Source organism: Strix aluco, chromosome 15 (genome assembly GCF_031877795.1).
Source record: "Strix aluco isolate bStrAlu1 chromosome 15, bStrAlu1.hap1, whole genome shotgun sequence".
Lineage (NCBI taxonomy): Eukaryota > Metazoa > Chordata > Aves > Strigiformes > Strigidae > Strix > Strix aluco.
Genome location: NC_133945.1, coordinates 11,184,290 through 11,207,685, shown reverse-complemented (window position 1 = coordinate 11,207,685; position 23,396 = coordinate 11,184,290). Strand labels below are relative to the sequence as shown.

Sequence of the window (23,396 nt, the reverse complement as noted above, 5' to 3'; positions counted from 1 at the left end):
ACACACCATCCACCCGCAGGCTTTTATATATACTGTTACACCAAAATACCAGATCTGCTCGGCTTTGCAGCACAAAGCTTCGACACCAGACTCCCCTCCATCACGCGCCTTCTGCTCTTCCTCCACCCCTCATCCCCCCTGAGCCCCAGGCACCCAGGCTGATGTTACCCAGGATCCACGTCCCAGTAATCCATCCCAAAGAAGAAAGATGAAAACGATAAAAACAAGCCATGTAAATTGCTGCCGGAGGGTTTAAACTGCAGGATCACTTTGATGGGATTTCCATTTCTGTCTTCAGAGCTTCCCTGTCCTCCTACAATGTAAATGATTCTCACTCCATGGAAACACAAGCCTAAGCCATAGAAAAATGGAGTAAAGAGAGAAATACTCAAGGTCTTGTTATGCCCTGAGATAACCATCCGTCTCATGATGTGAGGAAAGATTGCCTGAGACAAAGAATCATTTAGGGGAGAAAAAAAAAAAAAAAGGCCGAACTGCCACATTAGTCTTGAAGAAAAAAAGATTATTCTAATACATGGAGAGCCATTACACACCAGCAATTCAGCAAGATTGTTCAGTTTGCACTTAAGACTGCATTACCATGCTGTCTTCACTGTGAAAGCACATCTTTAAACCCACCAAAACAAACACACTGCAAACCAACATCCAGGACCCTGACTTCAACACAGAAGTATGTCATGACAGGGGACGTGATGCCCCAGATAACGAGTTTATTACAGTGGCTCCTACCCCAGAATTCAGTCTCAGAAATGTAGCTAACGCAATCTCATTATTCATTACAGATGGATGATATTTTTGTAACTGAAACATCTTTTATTCAAAAACAACCTTTCATTGCAAAGTAAGGTTTTGCAAAGATACAATTAATAAAAACCTAACTAGAAACTTAAAAAAAACCCAACCAAAACTGCAAGTGAAAAATGTAACCTCTCAGGTTTTTTTCCACTCTGATTTTCAGTTTCTAGTTTAGCATCCTTTGTGCATTCCCAGCTGTTGTGGCCAGAGCCACTGTAAGCCTGTTCTCCCTACCTGAGACATGCCCTCAAAATCTGGGAGGAGTTTTTGGAAGCTCTGCTTTTGCACAAGAGATTTTTCTGCCAGACACAGATCTGACCTTCCTGAGCATCACATTCAATACCACATCCCACCCAGCTGCAAGTGTAGAGATCCTGTGCACAAACCTGGGGAACACACATCTTGAACACAGCAGCCTTGCTTGCAGGACTTGGCCGCTTAAATAATCCTCAATCACGATTAAGTGGCAAATCCTGGCACAGACCTAGGCAATCAGCAGGTTTTGCCTAGATGTCCCCAAGGAGATGCGATGACCCTTCAGGGGATGAAGTTACTTACACAGCCTGGGAGGTAAAAGCACTACCTCCCCTGATGCTCCCTGTCCATCCCAAGCTTTGATTTTTTGCATGGTCACAGCTTAGCCTCAACAATGCCAAGCTGCAAGCTCTTCTGCATTATATACATGAGTATACAATACCCAGGACAAGCTGTTACTTCAGGGCTATGACTACTGAGCCTCACCCAAATGCCAAAACAGTAACAAAAGAAAATAACCTTTCTTGACAGCAGGGAAGAAAAAAAACTTTCACTGACTGGCTGATTTCTGAAACAAATACTTCCAAGAGCAAAAGAAAACCCAGCTGTCTTCCAAACACACAGATTTGTGAAGTGACTAATAGAGATTTTTCTCCTCTTCTATTTCTGACCCATCCTATTCTTTGTTATCAGTATCCCTGAGCTAAATGGCTACCTCTTATCATGGATCCTGTATTAACTGGGGATCTCAGGGAAAGGAACACACCCACCTGAGAAGCAGCAATAATTAATTGGGATCCTGACCTTTCTCTTACCCCCAGCTGTACCAGATCAGCACTATGATGATACACACATGTGGGAAAGCACAGGTACGCCCTGCTTTCCTCATCTTCTGTTCATTCCCCACCCTCCCTCTTCTTTCAGTCTCACTTTTTTTTTTTTCCTCTGCTTTAGTACTTTTCCAGTGTCTAGCTGTCCACTCAGTTCCAGCTCTCACCTTTATCTTTCTGTGCATCCCACTCCTCAGCAAAGAACATACTTGCACCCCATTCTGGAGGCTCACTGGACACCTATCCCGCATTATCTCATACCCAGAAAGACCTGGTCTGCCACACTTGCCCAGGACAAATAACAGAATTCAGCCTGAATATTTTAAATATTATCTACAGACATTAACTTATGTTAAGCAGCCCAGGGCATCTCAAGTTTATCGTTACTCCCAGGCAGATGAGCACATTAGAGCACCATGAGTAGCTCTCATTTACTAAAGAAACTGAAGCAAAGCGATCACTAAAGAAATTGGGTTGATGAACAGACATACAGTCCCAAGGAAGTAATGCCGTGACAGTTCAGAAGAGAGGCCGAATGGTATTAATATAGCACATCTTGTGTTACAAAAGACACTGGCCCAAATTCTCCTCTCCAAGTTTCAGATTCACTAAGACAGCTCTGCATGCAAATGTCACCACAAGCAAAATATGGTTTTGTTGTTTTACAAGCCCATTTGGAGCCTTTAAAAACAACCCTCTTTCCCTGCCGTGAGCTATTTTACTGACCTACAGCTTCATCTCCATCCTGCTGATGCTGGGAAACTTCCCATTTTGCAGAGGGGGTTTATATTACATGCAGGGCAAGGGAGAATTACCCCATTGATCTGAATGGCCCAGGCTTGTAAAGTCTTCTCTGGGAAGGAATAATTTAGGCAGACACCTATTTGGTAAGCCCAAGCTGTGCTCAGCAAGATACCTCAAGGGTGGGTTGGTACAGTTAGACAGCAACACCAGCCAGCAGATGGGTGGGAGCAGGCAGAGCAGCACAGCGCTGCAAAGCAGTTCACACTATGCAGAAAGTTCTTTGTCCTTTCCAGCCCAGTACCGGGGGACACAGTGCATGTGAAAGTGAACTGCAGTGTCCTGAGATGTAGATTGGGGACATAAAACCATTGATGATGGTATGAGCTGCATGGGGGTATCCAGGATTTAGGATCTTGAAACCCCAAATAAATCAATAGCCAGAAAAATAAGGTTCAGCTGAAGCACTGGGTTTTCTTTAACCTATAGAATGACAGGCTGAAAAGGACATCCTTTCTCTACATCTCTTCAGAGCCATCCTGCCCAAGCTAATACAAATGTAGGTGTTTCTACAGGGTATTTTCTTTAAAAAAAAAAAAAAAAAAAAAAAAAAGGAAAGTTACTTGCTATGCAATTTTCTAAGATTCTTCTCAAAGGCAGGTGCCACCACACCACGCAGACCCTGCTCAGCAAGAGCAAAGGCTTTTTCCCACGCTCACGCCCCGACCCCAACAATTCACCATCCAAAGGGCCAGGAAGATGCTCCTAGCTCAGATCTTCTCCCCTCTGCGCACCAAGAGGATCACGGACATCTCGGCCCCGTCCTCTGCGCCGCGTTAAGCTGCGCGCAAGGCAGGCGCCCATCGACGGCACCGCTGGTCAAAGGTTGGTGGGCAGGATGCCCAGGGCAGTGCCTCTGGTTCCCCCGCTCTGTTTGCTCACTGACAGGGCGGGGGCAGCCACAAAAGCCAGGGGACCCGGAGGACAAGCCGCCCCCAGCAGCACAGGGCACCCCCCATGGCAGAGCCCCCAGCCGCCCGGTTAACGACACCGGGGCTGCACTGCAGACGGCGGGGACCTGCCGGGGATGACATCAGCGCTGCCACGGCCGGGCGAGGGGCCGGGCCGGGAGGGAGGGAGGGAGGCGGCGAGGTGGGGGGGGGGGGGGGGGGAGACCTCAGCCGGGGCTGCTCGGCGGGTACCGCGGCAGCGCATCCCCATCCCTCCACCCTGCCCCGGAGCATCCCCGCCGCATCCCCCCGGGGGTAGGGGGGGTGGCATCGCCCCTCGGCGGGGCACGGAGAGGGCTGACACCCCTACCACCGCCCCGCCGCTGCCTCCGTGCGGGCAGGTGCGGCCGCCGCCCGCGCCCCCCGCCTCGCCCTGCCCTTACCCGGGGCGGCGCAGTCGGCGCACGCCGCGTTGCCCGGCCGCTGGAGCAGCTCCACCAGCGCTTTCCTGCTCCTCTCCTTCGCCATGGGGGCGGCGGGCGGTGCGGGGCGGTGCGGGGCTCCGCTCGGCTCCGCTGCGGCTACGCGAGGCTCATGGCGCGGGGCGGGGGGCGCTGGCGAGGCGGGCGGCGCGCCCGGGCTGCTCCATGCGGCCCCGCTCGCCCCGCGCAAGGTGAACGCCTCCGGCGGGCCGGGGGAGGGGGACGGGGGGGGACGAGCTGGGGCGGCTTCTTGCCCTGGACCCCTCCTCGCCCCGCCGCCGCCGCTGCCGGAGCTGGAGCCGGAGCCGCCCGCCCGGGCACGGCGCCGGTTCCGCCTTCCGCCGGGCCCCGGGGGCTGGCGGCTCCCTGCGCCGCTCGCCCGCGACCTCCAGCGGCCGCTCGTCGCCGGGGCGCCCCGTCCCCGGGGGAGGGGGTCCCCGACCGTCAGGGCATCCCAGCACTCCCCACCCCGCAGCGGTCCCTTCCTGGGTTTAATCTCGGGGCGACCGTAACGCGCCCCGGCCTCGCTGCGCGGGGAGGGGATGCTCTCGCCCCACGGGCTTGGCAGAGGGGAGGGTGGGGGCCGGGGGTCTTCACCTCGGGGAGGTCGTGGTTCACAGCACCCCAGCCCTCCCTGGGTGGGGCCTCGCCGCTCGAGCAGCTTGGCGCGTTAATAAGCAATGCTTTTGGGGCGCCTCTTTAACGTTAGCATCTTTTGGGGGTACCGATAAACGTTTAACTGGTACCCACGTGCGCTCCAAAACGCTCCTCCTTCACCGCTCTCCTTCCAAGCACACCCCACCACCGCCTTCCATGGCTGCATCTTGGCAGGACTGTCCTCCAAAGTATCTTCCCACCCCTCCACGGTGTCAAGGGAGTATCCGGGGAGAAAACACCCCTGGGGTAGGGTCACAGCTTCACCCTGTCATCACGGCTATGTTGCTGGGACCAAGGGCTGCAGCCATTCGTGCATCTTGTGTCACAGATGGGGCAAGGCTCCTGCCCTTGTTTTACCAGCTAAGAACTAAAGGGTGACTCAGGGGTGTGATGTGAGAAGCCTTTGGTCAAGGAGGGGTTCAGAGCAGTGCCTCGCAGGCTGCTGCCCTAACCCAGGCTGAAACCTTCCTCTCAGGTGTGGGTGACACGCATCTGCGATGCTGCTATGGCCTATTTGTGGTTCACACAGCCCTGCTTATAGAAACGTTTTTGGTTTTGCAAACCAAGTCCCCCATTCAAATCACCCATCTCTGCTTCCTCCAACAAAGCAGAGCACCTCCTGCAACGCTCAGCTCGTGCCATTCATGCTCCCCACGAGGTTCAGGGCGTGCACAAGCATCTGCAGGACAAGGGTGCCAGTAGCTCCTGGAAAACTTCCACAACCAGATCACCATCTTGGTCCTGCAAACGTACACAGATGGGAGCAGGTTTCAGGGAATGCTTTGTGGGAGAAAATAGCATATACCCTTAAATACGGGCAGAATCACAGCTGGGTACATTCACAACGTCCCCCTAGCCTGGAATACATTTTCTAAATGACCTTTGCATTTGTGCTGTCAGATAACCGACTGTAACCAAGTTGATTTTTCACTGGTTTAAACTGATGTCAGACTGTTCCTTGCTGACTCTACGCAGCGTTACGCATCACGCTGGGGTTTGCTGGTTTTACACATGTAGGCTGGTGATGTCTGGAAACTCATTCCCACACTAACCAAAGGCGTAATCCCACACATGGGCTTTTTGTGGAGAAGTTGAGCTGCTGCATCCAGACCCTCGCCGCCTTCAACCCCCAAGTCACTAATACTAACCTGGAGCAGAGCACTGACTTCTAACATGCACCGAGTAAAACCAGTTCCAGTATCTTAGCCCTAATTCTTCACACCCATGCTATATCCAAGCTTGTCAGTGTAAACACTTACAGGATCAGAGCTTTACTGAAGTCCAAGTTAGGTTAGGTTTTCATTTGCACTCTGGCTTTTCCAGAATATGCACTTGCTGGATTCTTCACACGATAGCCAGGATGCTGCACACCACTATGAACTTACCGAGGGCAGGGGCTGGGAGGAGGGAGGGGGATTAAAGTCTCTGTTTAGCTTTCCATTAAGACTTATCGATTCTCTTAATTTTTTGTTCTCCTGGTTGCTAGGCAATCCCTCTCCCTCCTCCACATGCTGGAAGCCAGGGCTGCAGACAGAAATTTATATCTTGTAATAAAATCAAATATAACAGAGCCTGCTGTCAATGATGAGAGGGAAGTGTTTTGTAAAGGACAGGCGGAGCAGGAGAACAGGGCCAGCAAGGGTCGATCACCAGCGGTCCTCAGCATTTAAGTCCCATCCCAATTACTCCAGACTTCACATCAGGAGACAAACAACCCATGTGGGTGGAGAGGACGTGGAGAAAGAGGGAGAAAAGTTGGAACTAAATGAGCCAGAATTGAAGATAAACTTTTGTTCTGTGGAAAATCAAAGGCTTGATTCAATCTCACATATACAAGGGTATCTCCATAGATTTACTCCTGGTTTATCCAGGTTGGTCAGCACAGTGTTGATCCAGGGCAGGCAGTGAGGCTCTCCTGGTGGACATTGGCTCCTAAGGACTGTGATTCTTGGTATAGAGCAGGGACAGCCTCAGAATTCACCATCCCACACAGGGCAAAGGACAAAGGTTGCCCCAGAGGGCTGGCAGAGGCTCCCAGGAGGCTGACGGGCATCACTGCTCATGCTTGTCCATGTCAGACTGTTCCCTCCTGCCTGTGCCCGCAGGACTCGACACCTCATCTGAGCTTCTCCCCACATTTTGCCTGTGGGTACAACCTGCCAGAGAACGCTTAATGAATTTGCTCCTACTTCTTGCAAAGTCTCTGGCCAAACTCTCTGGAGACCGGTTGTCACTGTCAATACATCACCCTCTCTCATATGCTTTCTGTCTCTCCACTGCTAAGTGCCTTGTTAGGACTGATATAAATTTCTATACATATGTATATAAATACTTACATATTTATGTGTAAAATGTGTTTGTTTGTAAACACACACACTTTTAACTCAGTCTTTTCTAAATCACAAGGTTGTTGCCTTAGAAACGGACGTTATTAATGCGATCTCCCGAGGTGCTAAGCACAGTGGTAGCAAGGGCAGCCTCTAGAAATGCCAGACTCTGAGGTCAGGGCAAAGGATGCTCAGAAATTCCTGGAAACCTTTTCATCATCTTTGTGGTGATGCCCTGAAAATGCACAGACATAACTCTGCCTTCTCCTTGCCCTTCCATATTAGCTCCTTTCACCCTGAGACTGCCTTGTTTTGTTAGGAAAGAGCTGTTCACACTGTGTTTTAGTTAATTTTGCAGCCCCAGCCCTGAAATGGCTAAATCAATGTCACAACCATGCAAGTAAAAGGGTGTTAAACTCAACCCTTTATGTGACCCAGGAGCGCATTCACAGCATAATGTGGGGAAGCATTACAAATTCCTGTGTGAACAGCAAACCTTAACAGAAATATCAATAATTCATGCCACTGCAACTGCATTCAAGCAAAACTCTCTGGAGTAGCTGATACACCAGGCTGGATCCCTCAGGCTTCCTCAGCACCACAGGGGAGGCAGCTCTTGCAGCTGGAGGTTTGTGTGCACAAGCCATAGCACTGGCCACCCGCACCCATGCTGAAGCAGCTAGTTTCCGTTGTAGTATGGTTTCCTGTTCAAAAGAAAAAAAGAAAAAAAAAAGAAACTGAAATCCTAGAAGTTTTTCTTCAAAAAAATTATATATTTATTTTCTGGGTTATCCAGTTAAATCAAGAGTGGCCACAGCTAGGAGGGAGGAATGCCACAGAGCAGAGAGCTCAGACCAGGGCAATTAAAAACTCTTGAACTGAAAATGTGATGCCAACTTTCTCTGATTTTGAGCAAATTGCTTTACATACCCTGTGGGATTTTTCTCCTGTAGAACAGGGAAAAGCACACTCACTGCATCTGCATGGTTAGGACATGTCGGTCAAGTTGAAGAGGATGATGTAAGAGAAAATGATGCGAGGGTGCAGAAATAACAGACTGAAGTCCTACGTCCGCAGAGCTGCCCTGCACCTGCACCGGCCCTCAAAGAAGAAAAGACATTGTGCAACTCTAAAAGTGCCTCGCTGCAAAGTAATTTGCAGATCAGGGTTTCATTACATTTGCATAGTGGTTAACTCTGTTGCAAAGCTCAGTGTTACCAGTGTGAAAAAAGGGGAGTCCTTTACTCCTGTGATTTAATAGCCATGCAGGTAACGTCGCGCACACCAGGCCACAGAGATCCTCTGTGGGGGAGAAGAAATGGGGAGAACGAGGACAAGAAAGGCGTGCGGAGCAAAATCTCTCTGCTGATTGACTTAAACACCATTTTTTTTAGGCTTCTGCAACACCCTGGAGCTGAGAACTGCTCTCTCACAGCCACACTGCAACGAAAAGGAAAGTAGCTCCAACCACTCTTCTGAGACTGCCCATCATGTGCTCAGGACAACCCTTCTGTTTCTTCTCTGCCTGTGCTCTGGCCAGGCTCGCTGTAGGAATGGGCTGGTTTGGGAATCACTGTACAGTCACAGGGGCTGCTTAGTCGCTCTGGCAGGGTGGTTGGGAGCCAAGAGACATCCTAGAGAGTGAGGGGGTAATTGATAGCTTGAGGATGTTGGATATTTGTACATCTGCTCTGCAGTACACAGAGAAATCTCAACGCAAGAAAAAACGCACTGCAACAGTCCTGTTGCTGCTGTATCAAACCCATTTCATGCAATGTTAAATATGACGTGGAGGGGGCAGCTGGGGGAAGTGGCTCCATGGCAGCTACCAGGCATCTGACTGAAGCTATGTTGATTTCTATAGCCTAATGATGGGCTCTTTTCTGCTCTCAGAGAAGATGAAATTAGACCAATGAAGTCAATAATTCACCTATGCCAGTGTTAGACCACTGCTTTTAGCATTATTCCTGATTTAAACTAATTAAAAGGCTTAGGCCTGGGGAAGCTCCATATGGAGGAAGCAAACATGTGCGAAGAGATTCATACGTCAGGGTATCAGCTTCTCAAAGAAAAGTCAAAGTGATTATTCAGAGCAGGCCATCATCAATTCAGTCTGAGTCAGAGACAGCAACAGGACAGGTCCGACGTGCAAACCGCAGGGCAAGCACTTATCATGGAAATTGCTTTTGCTCAATTCCAATAATTTAATCTCTTCCTGGCTCAAATGGCTCATCCTTCCAGGAACAGCTTGGAGACATTCAAGTGGGAGACTGGACTGCACGACGTCCCGTTGCAGGGTAAAGATGGAAGTGGCCCAGCCAGCTGCTACCTGCTCTGGGGACCCTGGGAACTGGTGGCTGCTCCTGCCGGGAACCCAGTGCCAAGAGGATGATGGAGATGCTGTAGGCAGGACCATAGGACAGAGAGCACGGGGCTGAAGCCCAGCACATTACTTCTGGTCTGGAAGTCTCCACAGCAGAGCCCTAGTCCCTCAGAAGGAAGAAAAGCCTTTTAAGAGGACACAGAGAAAAAGAGAAAATGATGCAATTATAGGTCCCAGCAATTGGTCTCGTATCACGGACTGCTGCCTTCAGCTGCCAGTCCGGCTCAGGCATCTGAGACCACATCACTTTCTGTAACGTTGCACAGCTGTGATTTGAATAAAGCATTAGGTGGAAATAAATCTGTGGTTTTTCTCTTTTTCTCTAGAAAGAGATTAGAAATTATGGCCTGAAGGAAACTGCTGAACAGCTGGAGATGGTAATTGAGCCTCCCTCCAATTAACTTTGTCCACAGAAAGTTGAGGACCATGTCCTACCCTTCCTCTGGCTGCTGATGGGATTGTTTGGATGTCACTGCATGCCTCCTAAAAGCTCCCACAACATCAAGATACAGAGCATGCTGCTCACTTATTTGTTTACTTCAATATGCTTTGCCAAAGAAAAATCAGCAAAGAATTAATTAACAGCAATTATTTCTAGCAACAACAGAGCAGCCCTGCTCCAGAAGCCATTGAAAGCAACATCATGAGACTCCTGTGGCCGAAAACCCTTTATAAACAGGTGCAGAAATAAACAATTTTATAGCAGGCTATAAAAGGAGCCCAAGCCAGGTTGGGGAATGGCAGGAGAACAGCCATTTCAATGGCTGAGTCAGAGCAGCCACCCAGGTGACTTTTGTGAAGGATCTTTAATAAACAAACCAGAGCAGAAGCACCAACCTGAGTCAAAGAACCAGCAGGACCAGGTTATTGCTGCAATAGAGGGTTTACTATACCCATCACTCTGTGTTATTAGTGCTGCTAAAGTGATTTACTGTCTAAGTCAGTCCAACCGATTAGAGCTGTGATCTAAAGTACTAGCCAGCTCTAGTTTCAGTGATAAACATCACCCCCCCCTTGCCTATTACTTGCTAAAATAAGTTGAAATAAAGCCATCAATCCAGACATCTCTCTGCTCAAATGAGTCCTTCTAGCTGGCACACCACACCTGCAAGTCTCCTGCCGTGCACGCTGGAAGGATGGAAGTAGATGTTCCAGACATGGTCTCATTTTTCATCCACCTGGTTCTTTTTCAGCAGCTGGTGAACTCAGTGTTTCTGCCCCTTTGACCAGAACTCACACATCTCCTATCGCCAAAGCCCTGCGGTGACCTGGTTCCTGTTACACTGCTGTGCTGTATGTGCACATGCTGAGCACCTCCCTGTGCGAGGAAGCCAGGATGCATCTCCTGCCAGAGACGTTCAGCTCCATGCTGTGTCCTAGTAAGTGGCAGTGGACAGTTCCTGTCTTCCATCGGACTCTGCAGCACAGTTTGGGGAGGGGGGAACTAAACTGAAACCCATCCTCCGCTCACCTGTACCATTCACAGTGATGTCTGTGCATGTAGACTGTTAACACCTGATCCGTGGCATCGCCTGGGCTTCTCCCACAGAGATACCAGTCTGGGATTGGGCTGCATGGACCCAGTACACATATACCTCTAGATCAGACAAATTCGAACGCATAGCAAGAGTAGGACAGAATTATGCTGCCTTAGCAACCACTCCGAGCACGCACACGCAAGGCAAAGATGTGCCAAACAACAGGAACACCCCGGAGCGTGTGCTCTGTAAGGGCTGAGTCGCAGAGATGGGTGGTGAGGATGAGGGGTTAAAAGCAGCCTGCTAAATCCATGGGTTGAAGTCAGCACAGTGTAACTCCCACGTCTACGCTAAAGAGTAAAAGCCAAGGGAGGCAACAGCAACCAGCCTCATTACACCCCTGGGATTTCCTATTTGGTACTTGTTCATGGGGATGGGAAGGCTCATTTATCAATGGGGGGTTTTGGTCCTGCTTCGTTCAGCATCCTGAATTACCAGCAGTTTTCTCAGCACTGATCTTATCCGCAGCTTCTGTGTAATTCTGAGTGGCAGTGGGAATTTTTTTCCCATTGGGGTCTGCCTGCCCAAAACCTGGCTTCCTCAGTGTGGTGAAACCCTTTTGATCATCCAGCAAGCCATGCTACCATGGGGGTGTCAGAGCAACCCAGAGGGAAAAGCCTTCTGCAGACTGGCAGCACATTGCTCCTCCAGGCAGGTTGCAGCACACAGTATCACATCAAATCCTCAGGGCAGTCCTGGTGTTCCAGATTCTGTACTGCTATCGTTGCTCTGCCTTGTCCACTAAGGAGAGATTCAGTGCTTCCAAACCCTGCTGAAACCCAGAACATGGTTTGATAACAGAGAAATGTAAATTGAGCAAACAAAACCGGGCCTGACTCCCTTGCAGAGCACCTCCTCCCATGCGACTGCCTTCCCACATGCTATCCTTGATTAGCAGCTTTGCAAGCAAGATCAGAACCAGGTGTGTAAGCAGGTTCTTGCTGAGCAGGGCTTGCTAGCAGTGAGGAAACTAGAAAACCTCCAGAAATCAGAGGTGTCAACTCCTAGAAGACTATTAAAATAGTCAAAGGACTCAGTTTCCCAAAGGGGCTGCAGGAGCACCCCCCACTGTCTGCTTTTTAAAACCATCAAGGTGAAGTTAAAAGCCTGTTGTCATTCTGGGCAGTCTCCTTGATTTCTACACACACCCCCTGCTCTCTTTTTGCAAGGCTACTTTTCACCACTGCTCCTATCAGAGTTTGCCACAATTCATAAGGACCTCAACAGAAAAGCATCTACAATACTGGGTGGTTTGAGGTATTGCTCATTACCAGGCAGCAGGACACAGAGCCAGATGGACCACAACATCCCTCCCACATCGGCAGGAACCGACCCTACTCTGCGTGGGAGCCGGGAAAGACAGCTTGTGCAGGGACTCACATGTCCCACCAGAGGTGGGGAAGCATGGGACAGTAAGGGCTGGATTCAGCCAGATTTGGCCAGGTGCACCAGATTTGAGCACCTGAACTGTTTTACATTCACAGAGATAACTGCGGCCTTTGCTGGGCTACATGGTGAATGCCAGGCTTGTCTGGGGTGTTTTTCATCCAGCCAAGCCCAGCAAGAATCAGTAAGCATGACACACCTGCTAATGCAAGTCCCATCATCTCCTGGAATAATGGGAATAAACAACCCAGTGGTGAAACAGTCTGTGCAGTGCTAGAGAGAGCGTACAAGCATCAGAACCTCTAGGAGGAACCATAAAATCCTCTCCCTGTATCATCATCAGTCCCAGGAAATGAAAAACTGCATCAAGGTCTATCAAGTCCTCTGCACACATGCATTGGACTTCTAGGTGCCTTTCTATGAAGCTCCTATTTTGAGCAGTGATCAATTATGCATTTCAAGCCATATGGCACCTTCATTCCAGAAGGAAGGCATTTTGTCTTGAAATCTGTAAGCTAGAAAATCTGCTGCATCCTGACGGAAATGCAGCATTGCCAGCTATTCACAGAAGCAGAATCATTAAGAGAAAAAAAGAAAGCCAGGATAAGACTAATCAGACATCCAACTTTCATTGAAATACCTTGGAAGGGGAAATGGACCCTTACATGTGCCCTTCCAAACAGTCTTGTTTTAATTAATCTGAGTTACAGCTTTGATTTTTGTGGGAAACCTGATACAATATACAACATTCCCAACTGAGCAGAAGGATCTCTTCCAAAAGGGATCTTCTCCAGGCAAAAAAGTAACTGAAGTCCTCTGGGGACAATGGATATGCTACCAGAAATGACCACACTCTTGCATACTAGCAGAAGCATTGTTCCTTTCCCAGGATCATGGATGAGAAATGTAGAAACATACTGCTCTCCAGTGGAACCAGAACACCCAAGACACTTTTCAGAGCCTACAGCAATGAGTGATGCTACAGACCCTTTTTGTATGGGGAGCAGGCTACTGCTTCTCCTGTAGCCTCACATACCTCAGGTTTACTTCCAGCAGCTTAGTGGAAACGGCATCACCTCCCAGTGCTCTCCAGGCCTGCCTGGAGTGAGATAAAGACAGGGTGAAATTCAAGAGGTGCTCTAACTGATCTAGTTCCCTCCCGCTCTTAGCACTGGTTCAACCAAACCTACAAAAGTGTCAGTAAAAGTTATTTTGATTGCTGCAACAACCAGGAAATTAATCACCAGCAAAGGCCAGCAACCCTGTGGTCTCCAAAGGAAACCAAGTGGGTGATAACTCAGTGTGATGCCCAGCCGCAAGGAATTCTGTGGCCTTGAAGCAGGCAGGATGAATTGGGAACAATGCTTTGGAAGAGGACCGAGCATGAAGGTCGGCTGGCTACACCCACTGCCTGCCTGTGACTGTGCACAACCCCAAAAACATTCCCTTTACGGGTGCTGACAGATGCAACCCTTCTGCTATGCCAGGTATCCCACTTCCAGGCGGCAGATGCAGCGACAGTCCCTCCTTAGCACAGAGGCACAGGCTCACTGTGCTCCTGCAAAGCACTTTGGACCATGGCCCACTTCCAGCACAAGCACAGGAGGCTCTTTGTATAAGCTTTTCTAGGAAAGAACGCCCAGAGCTTTGGAAATGTTTATTAAACCCTTTCTTCCTTGTTCTGCAGGTCATTGCAGTTGTTTGGAGACATACACCTAGAGCTCACGATCTCCCAGGAAGACATAATGACGGTTGGCCTGCAGCAGTGTTCTCCCTGTAAATAACTGCGGTGATCCAGGTTAAGCTCTTTGCGGTTGAATGGATTCTAATCTGAGCAAAGAAAGGGGGAATGCGTGGGCAAAGTTCCGCTGACCCAGAGCCCTCTGGGACTCCCTGGCATGGGATCCCAAGGAGCAGGGTGCCAGAGTTATGGTGTGAACCAGGCTTTGCTGAAAGGCTACTGAAAAGATGATTACAACGCCCTCGCTTATCGATTTCCATTATTGTGGTAACAGCTTACATAGACCTGCACTCCGCCACAGCCAACACTTCCTCCTGCTCCAGGCGATCCTTTCCACACCTGTACAGTCACATCCAGGCTGGCAGTTCGTACATCAATCCCAGCCCAATCTTGTTTCGCAACCGCTTGCGTTTCTCCAACTCCCGGGGTCTGTCTGCAGGTGGTGCTTCACAGCAGCGCGGGTGCAGGCAGCACGCAGGCAGGCTGCTCACTGCAGGCAGCACGCAGGCAGGCTGCTCCCATGAAGATTAATGCACTCGTGTGGGACTTGCCCCGCTCCCGCTGCCACACGCACCTCATCAACTCCAAAGAGCTCCATAAAGAAACCAGCGCCCCTGACAAAGCGCCTCCCCCACAGCACACTCGCCTCAGCTCGGCGTTTCCCCAAATACAGATTTTCCCAACTTTGTGTCAGGCTTCTGGAGAGGTTCCTCCTTGGTATGGGAATGGGAGAGGTCACTACAAACAGCTTTCCTTCGGCTTATACACTGCTGTCATTTTAAAGGAGCATAAACCAGGATCCCCCAAGCAAGGCTAAAATAAAGATGTTTCTATGGAAAGGCTTTAATTAATGATCTATATGTTGGTGGGAATAAATTGAAGAGCATTCTGGGACTTTTCTTCTCCCAGGTGACTCTGGTGTTGCAGGGACTTGTCCCATAGAGCAAGTTTGGAAAATTGTTTGACCCCAGGCTCAGCATTGATTAATGACTTGGTTTGCCACCAACTCTCTGTTGCATTAAATCTCAATCAAGATCAACCGATGGCCCTCGCCAGCTCTGAGCTCACCTCACAGCTCCACTAAACGTACTCTCTTCTCCAGCCAATGCCTTACAGCCAGGAAATACGTGTCCCTGCCAATTCCCTGAGTTTTCAGCTATCCACTCACAGCCCGTTTCTTGTCCTGGCATGAAGGGGACAGCACTGTGAAGCTGACTCACCGTGCTGGGAGGCAGGATGAAACGTGCCTATGGATCTGGACCGGATGAGGATGTTATCTTTTTGGGGTTGGTGAAAAGTGCAAAACTCTCACCCCAGCGCTCCATATTAGGGTGGCAATTACTGTTTCTGTAGTTATTTTGTGAAGGATGAAGTGTGCTCTGTCCATTTTGGTGGCTGACAGTCTGTGCTACTGAGGGTCCTGGTGGCTGCATCGCTGTACCACCACAGGACACCAGGCCTACGAGCAGCACAGAGCACTGTTCACTTCAGCATGCCATCAAGTTTTTTAAAACTGCTTTCTTCCCCCACCAACCCTTCTGCAGCAGGTCCAGAATTTAGGCCTTGGTCACTATAGAAAGAGAGAGTCCCCAGTGGTCTCTCCATCAGTGTGTAATCTGAGACATTTCATTTAAATAGCAACTATCACTCCAGCACACCAACAGTCAAAATTCAGTCACTCAAGACTTCAAAAACTTCACCCCTTTTACTCTGTAATAACCCAGAGGCCAGAGTCAGTATCAATTGTCTCAGGAAAAACATGCATCTAACTCATGAAGGAACTCTTTGGCCAAACAACAGTGCAGAGTAACATCCAAAAGATGAAACCACCACTGATAGCAGCCCATATTACTCCACCACCACTGATGGGTTCTTTCATACCTACCAGGGATTCACTTCAACTTATAATATTCAGGGAGCACAGAAGCATGAAATTTGATTTCTTTCTTCTGAAGATGCTGGAGATTATTTTAATAATTCTTACTTGGTATCACTGAAAGAAAGCTCTTGTTCAGTGGTTTAATATAAAGTCTTTTAATATCTGTTTCAGCAATAAAATCTCTGCTTTCTTTTCTATAAATGTACTAATCTCACCAAAGGATATAATTTAAACAGTAGAACGAAGTAGAATAAAAATATGCAGCAGCAAGTGAACATTCTTTTCAAACAGGAACCCGCTCTGAACTATGTGCAGTCTGTTCAATCAGATTAGACCCGAGCAACAATTTAAATACCAGCTCCAACCAGCAATATGAAGAGCAGAAAACGTTCTTTTACCCTTTCCTGGATCTCTGTGTGAATAGATGCACAGTGGAGAGCAGCAGAAGCAAAAGGAATAATAGCAGACAGCGGGAGATGTGAGATGTATCAAACACAGGACACCCAATAAAGGAGAAAGTGTCAGAGAACTGCCTTGGCAAACTGTGCGTGTGTATCACTATCTGCAGCCCCTGACCCTAAAGCTTGCTGTCTGAGAGCCAGATACACAGAAAAATGATTCACTGGGTTGAAAAAAGAAGAAAAAGCAGCAGGGGGGGGGGACAGGGCAGGAAATACAGCGGAAAATACATCCAGTGGATTTACAAACTTACTGCCTGCTTGAAACATATTCCTATGTGGCTAAATAGGCCAAATTAATTAATACTGAGTTCAAGCCAAAATAAGACGACTCATTTGCATTAGTACATGCAAGAGAAATAACCATGAATTATCAGAGCCAGTGGTAAGTTACACAAACACTTATCAGGGAGCTTAAAGACATACTCAGCCCTGATTGCTCACCTACTGTACAGCCCGCTGCATTACCTTCTCAACGTACGGGCCACAGCTTCGTGTTCTGGAAAGAAATACTGTATTTCTGAGGTAGCTAACTCTTGATCTACCCTGGCTTTTAACATAAAACATTTGTTTTTAAAAAACTGTCCAACCACATTTATATGTACATTTCACAGTTACTTAGAAACAAATAAATACCATTCCTGTCTCCATGCCAATTTCACCACAAAGATACTAAAAAAACATATGGCAGCTCTACTTGGAGAAATGAATATATTCGTAATGATAGATTCCCAGTTAAATGATGAAATAAAGTTAGGTGAACACTGCTGGCATGGTAAATAAATGCAGAATCACTACCTGATTGGTGTCTGGAACTAAAAATACTTGCCCAACAATGATGAAGGTTGAAAGACTGAAGAAACCCCACCCCAGTACCCAAGTGTTTTCTACAGCAGGGTGAGAAGATCACCCCAAATATGGGGATTAATACCAGTATTTAATAAAAGGCAATTTGCAAGTACCACAACAGCTTTATTTCCACCTGACAAGTAACTGCCGTAAGCATATTAGTAAAGCCCACATAAAATTAATCTGTAGTTCAATATCTACATAATAAAGGTGGGGGGTTTTTTTTGCCTTTTTAAAATAAGACTTCACTGTTCTTACAGAGATATATTTCAGGCAATAATTGTTTTCTCCAGGTTCTTATGGATCTTTAAAAGTAGGCTAGAGAAATTAAAAGGAAAAAAGAAATATTTAGGGAAAGTAGACAAAGGCAGTAGTTTTGCTCATTTAAAAAAAAAATATCTTATTTTAGGAAAATTAAACCTTGAAAAAAGGTTTCTTCAGGAAATACTTCCTATTGCAATATGAACAGAACGTACAATATGTACTACATTAAGAGTTATGCTTTCCATACATGAGGAGCAAAGTTGTCTGTCTTCATTATAACTTTTCAGGTTTTGCTTCTGATTTCTCATCTATCAGGTCTTTAAATCCCAATTTTTCCAGTGGTTCGTTAGCCATAAGTTGCCTAAATCAAAAACAAAACAACAAAAACGTTTTGTATAGCACAGTCTATAACCAAGAGAATAGCAACATTTCCCATTTCATTTAGTATTATTTACTCTAAAGAAATCCAAGACGTCCATACAGAGTGACTACCACTTGGCAAAGCCCCAGAAACTTCAGTTTGGGAAAGCAATATTCAGGGATACTTTTTTTCTTAACAGCAGTTTTCAAATTAAATGCATTGTTTCCTGATATTAAATATTGAATAACAGTTCCCTCAGAAACTGACCCGACTCTTGGTTATCTTTAATTAACAGACTGCGTAAGAGCTTCCTAAAATTCTACCCGTGCCACTTATCAGATTTTTAAGTGCATTCGTAGTGTCGCTATACTGTCACGATTTTCAAATGGTTTTTGATTTGCAGCCTTCCTCACCACCAGCCCATGCAGTGCATGAAGCGTCCTTATATTTAAGTGCACTTAATAACACCCTTTGCGCATTTCCCAATGAGCTCCCTGACTCGCCGCTGAACGGAAACCATTACAAAGCAATGTAAGAATGGAAACATCCCTAGAAAACCAACCACCAACAGTTTTTTCACTTGAACAGGGGAACAAGTTAAACTTTTAACTTGTAACCATAGCTAGGAAAAAAATAAAGCTTCACATTGGCAAAGACCGTTGTGCACAGTGGAAGCTGGCCCAGTCTCGCAAGTTATCCGGCCCTTCCAGCTGGATACCTACACCACATCAAAAACATAAGCCAAGTAAACTGCTGAAGCCGCAAAGGACACCTGCTTCTTACATGGACACAAGCTTCCTGCACGAATGCCTCCACAGCGGGTTCCCTTCCCCTCCCCACCCAGGGAGCCCCGCGGCCTCCCCGCCCCGGGGGCCGCTCAGCCCCCCGCCGCCGGACCGGGCCGTGGCGCGCCCCGGGGCGCGGGCAGCACTCGCCTCTCCATGCGGCACTCCAGGTAGGCCATGGCGCGCTGCCGGCAGGCACCACTCTCGTAGCCGCTGTCGCGGAGGCACTCCATGAACCGCTCCTTGAAGGCGCTGCACTCCCCTGAAAAGAGACAGCGAGGGCCGCGCTATCGCCGTGCTCGGGCCCGCGGCCCCCTGAGGGGAAGGGGGGGGTAGGCCCGGCGCTAGGCCGCGGGGAGGCCAGGCCCGCGTTACCGCACCGAAGTGATCCAGCGGAAAGGCACCCTTGTCCGGCGGCCGCGGTTTGAAGCTTTTGCTGCTGAAGTTCATGGCGGTGGACATGTCGCCGGCTGGGGAAGGGGGGGCACGGCCGGGCCGGACCGCGGGTCCCTCCGGTCACAGAGTCGCCGCCGGGGGGAGCCGAACACCGAGCGCCGCCGGCTGCCGCGAGCGCCGAGCGCATCGAGCGGGGCACGTGACGGCTGCCGCGCGGCAGAGGGGGCGGGGCCACGCCGCTATGGGAACGCATGGGCGTTGCTATGGCAACCGGAGCGCCTCGCTCCTGCGAGAGCCCTCGCCGGGGGCGCGGGGCGTCGCCACGGCAACGCAACAGGGCGGCCGCGTTACCCGGGCGGGGGACAGCGGTGACGTCACTGCCGCAGGCCTCGGCCACCGCCGCGAGTCACCATGGAGACGCCGCCGCTGCCCGCCATGTTGGCCCGGGCCGGCGGTCTGCGGGGGGGTCGGTCGGGCCGGTGGCGTTCCCGCTGCGCTCCCGCTGCCCCCGCACCCAGAGCTCGATCGACCTCTGCGAAATAAACTGGTTTCTTCTCATAAAACCAGTTGGTTTTTTTCCTAAGTTACCGCTGGACTATGAATGGGGAGGGTGAGAGCGATGGTCACAGGCAGGCTGCCTGCTGAGGGGCAGGGAACAATGGTTAAAATGGTTTGTCCTCTCGCGTTTGTTCATTGGGAAAGGAAGGGCGAAGGGGCAAAACTCAGAGCCTGGTGTCAGAAAATCAGTTCATACAGGATCCAGCCTCATCCGAGCGTCTCCCATCTCTGCCCAGGACCCGGCAGTCGGGGCTCGGGCTGAGGCCGGGGCTCCTCCTTGTCCTCCGCCACGAAGAACAGGTTCCTCACCCAGCACTGCTGAACACTGAGGCACGGCTCAAAACATTTTTCAGGAGCCGGGTCTGGCTGGCGGTGCGATCCGGGGGCCCTGGGGATCAGCACGCAGAGCTGAGGCACCCCTGGGAGGTGTTATCAACCTTCCTTAGAAATCCAGCAGGATTTCAGAAAAGCCATCCCTGTCCTCCTGCAGTGCTGTGAACTCCGCCATCAGCCACCCGTGGCGGCAGCAACGTGATTGCCGATCCCTCGTTAATCCTCACGGTTTAACGCCCGTGCGCCAACCTGACGGACAGCACCGAGTTATTTTGTGCTTCCTACAAGCGATGGGCGAGCAGGCAGCTTCCCATCAGGCCATGAACAACGATGAGGCCAGCAAAACCAAGTGGCAGATGCTTGGGAAATAGTGAACTTCCAGGTCCTCGAGACAGATAATGAAGAAAAACACCCCTTTGCCCACAGGTTTACAGCACACTCTCTGCAGAGCGTCAGATCTCATCCTGAAAGGAGGATGAGAAATGGTGTTAATTTAACCTACCCAAGTGCAAACTGTGGATTGTGCTGTTAGAGTCTTTTTTCTTCTTTGCCCATAGCTGCAATTGGTTTAAGATGGTCTTTCATCTGTTTTAAGTTGATTTTCTTTTAATTAAATGACTGAGATAAGTAGAAAGAATTCAAGGCTGGGAAAAAAAAAAAGAAACAGATGCAATTGTTAAGGACAGCCATTATGAAAATATTACCTGCAGCCCCATTTAAAGTGTGTTTTGTTTATGCTTTGATTGCTTCCTTATTACAGTATTGAAATTGTAAATGGAAAATTACACCGTGTTCTATTACATAAGCAACTGGTTTACACAGCCTGAAATATAAGGTTTTATTTCTTATTATGTTTTCAGCGCTATGAACAATAGATGTTTTTTATTATACAGTAAATAGCACTTTTCCACTTGACTTCGTTATAACACTTAACAGTAAAAGGGAGATACTCCTCTTTCATAAATACATGCAGCAAACTGTCTCCCAGATCTCAGGGGACTGAGCAGCAGAGAAGCAGCTTTGGTTTATCTGGACAAGTTTAACTGAAGTGTCAAGGCACTTGATTTTATCAAACTGCCCAAATTACGTTCCTTAGTTTCTGGCACAGCGGCTGACTTGCTGATTCCCCATGTGATGAAGGAAGAAATCAAAGGAAAAAGATATGCAGGGATCCCACAGTGGAATTATTCCCAGACAGCGACAATCCTGTGCAAAGGCTGTATCAATATGCTGTATTACATTATATCCAAATATTTTGATTACCTATTAATTAACTCAGTGCCTGTCTTTGGAGTCTTAAATTTTGTAGTTACCAAAATTCAGATCAGGTATACTAGCAAGTGTTTGATTATGCTTTCTTAATGTTTTTATTGCATGTTAGTTGTACCTTCTAGAGTTTCCTTTAAAGGTACAGTTTGTCTTAGAATCTAATACATGTGCTTTAGCAGTTTAGTATGTGTTTTTCTCAAGGAGATCAAATGAAACCCCCGTTAGATAATCAGTGTGAAGAAAAAAACCCCTCATTTTCAGATTAAGCCAACCAGTTCCAAAAGAATTCAATAAAAACAGTGCCACAAAGAGCAGTGCCACAAACAGAGAATTAAATGCTTTTCACATATTATCTTTCAAAGAAGTGAGAGACTTTCATGGCACCAGGGAAATCTGAAATAGCTGTTTTAGTAAAAAGGTGCCCATTGTACAAGAAAAATCAGATAATTTGTAAAGCACCCAGTGTTTTAAAGTATCTCTAGTCTGGAGTCCTGAGCCCTTTCCAGAAATTAGAAGGCTTAAATTAGAAGGCTCCCCAAACTAAAGAAAATCTTGGATCTTCCCCTTTCAAGTTACACAGCTTGATAGATTAAAAAAAAATTCCTTTGCTTGCATCAGAGCTGTTAGTCATTAATTATGGACTAAGGAGTCCTTAATTATGGACTAAAGTAACATTTTTAAAATGCTTGCTCTTTTACAACGTTCTCATATCATACCGAAAACTTATTCCACAATCGGTGCTTATCTGTCAGTTGTACAAATATACCTTCAAAAGGAGATTTTACACACTTAGCATTACTTTTGGAAGCACCGAATTGAGTAATACATCTGAGCAGAACCTTTATTCCTTTTTATGGGCTGGGTAGAGTCCAGGATGTTCATTATTTTCCCTTGCTCACCATGCTGCATCTTTTAAGAGCCTACAGATTCAAGTTATCAGGTAGTTAACTTGAAAATAATTTATTGACAAGCTCTGAAAGGCTTTGAGTAAAGTACTAGGGGATTTTGTAGCTTGACTTGGGATAGCTGTAAGAAATTAATCAGTTGAACAAGACCAAGCACATTCAGACACTGGAATTTGTGCCCTTGAGACTGCTGTTCCCAGCCCAGGCACAGAACACACCTCAGAGAAACATCCTTCCAGGATCACTCATTCCTACGCCTCACCCTCGTGCAGCGAGCACGCCGCCAGCTCTTACATAAGGTCTCTTGCTACATCGCTGCCACAGGCTGTTGTAAACCATTTTTCTCTCTTTTAATTCAGGTTCCTAGACAAGCAAAAATGCAGAATATTGCCAGAATAGTCTGGGGAATGGGGATTTCTGTTGTAGATGATTAATGGAATATTATTGTTTTGCACTTACAGGGAAATCATAGTTTCATGCCAGTAAGGTCAGGGCCTTAATATGTTATGTGCTCTACAAAGATGTACAGAACGATAGCTCGTTTTCTGTTATGACTGAGCCAAAGCCTCATCAGGTTAGAGGGGAACGTGGTAGAAATAGTAACACTTCACTGAAAGCCAAAGCAAACTTTTTTTCTTGCATGCTAGTTGCAATTCTGGTATATCTAAATCTACATCTCTATCTGCATCAAGAAAAGGGGCCCAAAAGTAAGATGCTGGGACCCTGGCTCTGTAGATACCTACCAGCTAATCATCCTTCGTGATATGCCCCCAACTGCCCTTGGATTAATATAATTTCTGCAATACTGTATTGAGATAGAGTGAAACTAGAAACCCAGAAGAAAAAGATCCTTGGAGCTATATTGAAGCATTTGATTTGTTCAGTCATATTTTGAAAACACATTCTTCATAACCTGACCTCCTCAATACTAACTTCTCAGGTCAGGCTGCCTTGGCTTGTTGGCGTAAGTGTGGGGTCTGGAAGATCATGCATCTGGCTACAGTCACAATGGATTTTACTGCAAATATTTTTATAGATATGCAAATTATAAAGTACATTACCAGCACCAGATCCCAGGATCTCCCATGTATTTTGTCACTGAGTAAGACTCATGAAGGAATGACAACTATTCAGTCCAAGAAGAAGGGTTTTAAAAGCAACAAATTTCCTGAGGATGATTTGTTACTAAAAGGAGTAAATGCTTAACACAAATAGGAAATACTGATTTGCAGG

At 47.9% G+C, this 23,396-nt stretch overlaps 2 protein-coding genes across 5 annotated transcripts in view; both read right to left on the bottom strand.

Annotated features, from left to right (window-relative positions):
• Window positions 1-4,378, bottom strand: part of ADAP1 (ArfGAP with dual PH domains 1) — a 61,656-nt gene extending 57,278 nt beyond the window's left edge. The window contains exon 1 of one of the 2 annotated variants that reach the window (XM_074840772.1): window positions 4,036-4,378. In XM_074840772.1, the coding sequence (XP_074696873.1) occupies window positions 4,036-4,120 (85 nt within the window). In that variant the 5' untranslated portion in view covers window positions 4,121-4,378. Of the gene's footprint in view, window positions 1-168; window positions 664-4,035 lie in introns of those variants that run through there. The other variant, XM_074840773.1, reaches the window with a different exon arrangement.
• A 3,084-nt stretch (window positions 4,379-7,462) lies between these two features.
• COX19 (cytochrome c oxidase assembly factor COX19) lies at window positions 7,463-19,350 on the bottom strand. Of its 3 annotated transcripts, XR_012625239.1 has the most exons (5): window positions 19,083-19,350; window positions 18,853-18,964; window positions 17,804-17,917; window positions 7,989-9,566; window positions 7,463-7,762 (listed from the first exon to the last, which is right to left on the bottom strand). XR_012625239.1 is itself a non-coding variant. In XM_074840775.1 (4 exons), the coding sequence occupies exons 1-3, from the start codon at window positions 19,162-19,164 to the stop codon at window positions 17,830-17,832; spliced, it is 282 nt and encodes a 93-aa protein (XP_074696876.1). In that variant the 5' UTR covers window positions 19,165-19,349; the 3' UTR covers window positions 7,463-7,762; window positions 17,804-17,829. The 3 variants fall into 3 exon arrangements, 2 of the variants coding, with proteins under 2 accessions (XP_074696876.1, XP_074696875.1); XM_074840775.1 differs by lacking the exon at window positions 7,989-9,566 and having other exon boundaries at window positions 19,083-19,349; XM_074840774.1 differs by lacking the exons at window positions 7,463-7,762; window positions 7,989-9,566 and having other exon boundaries at window positions 16,125-17,917; window positions 19,083-19,345.
• Between the last annotated feature and the right edge of the window lie 4,046 nt (window positions 19,351-23,396).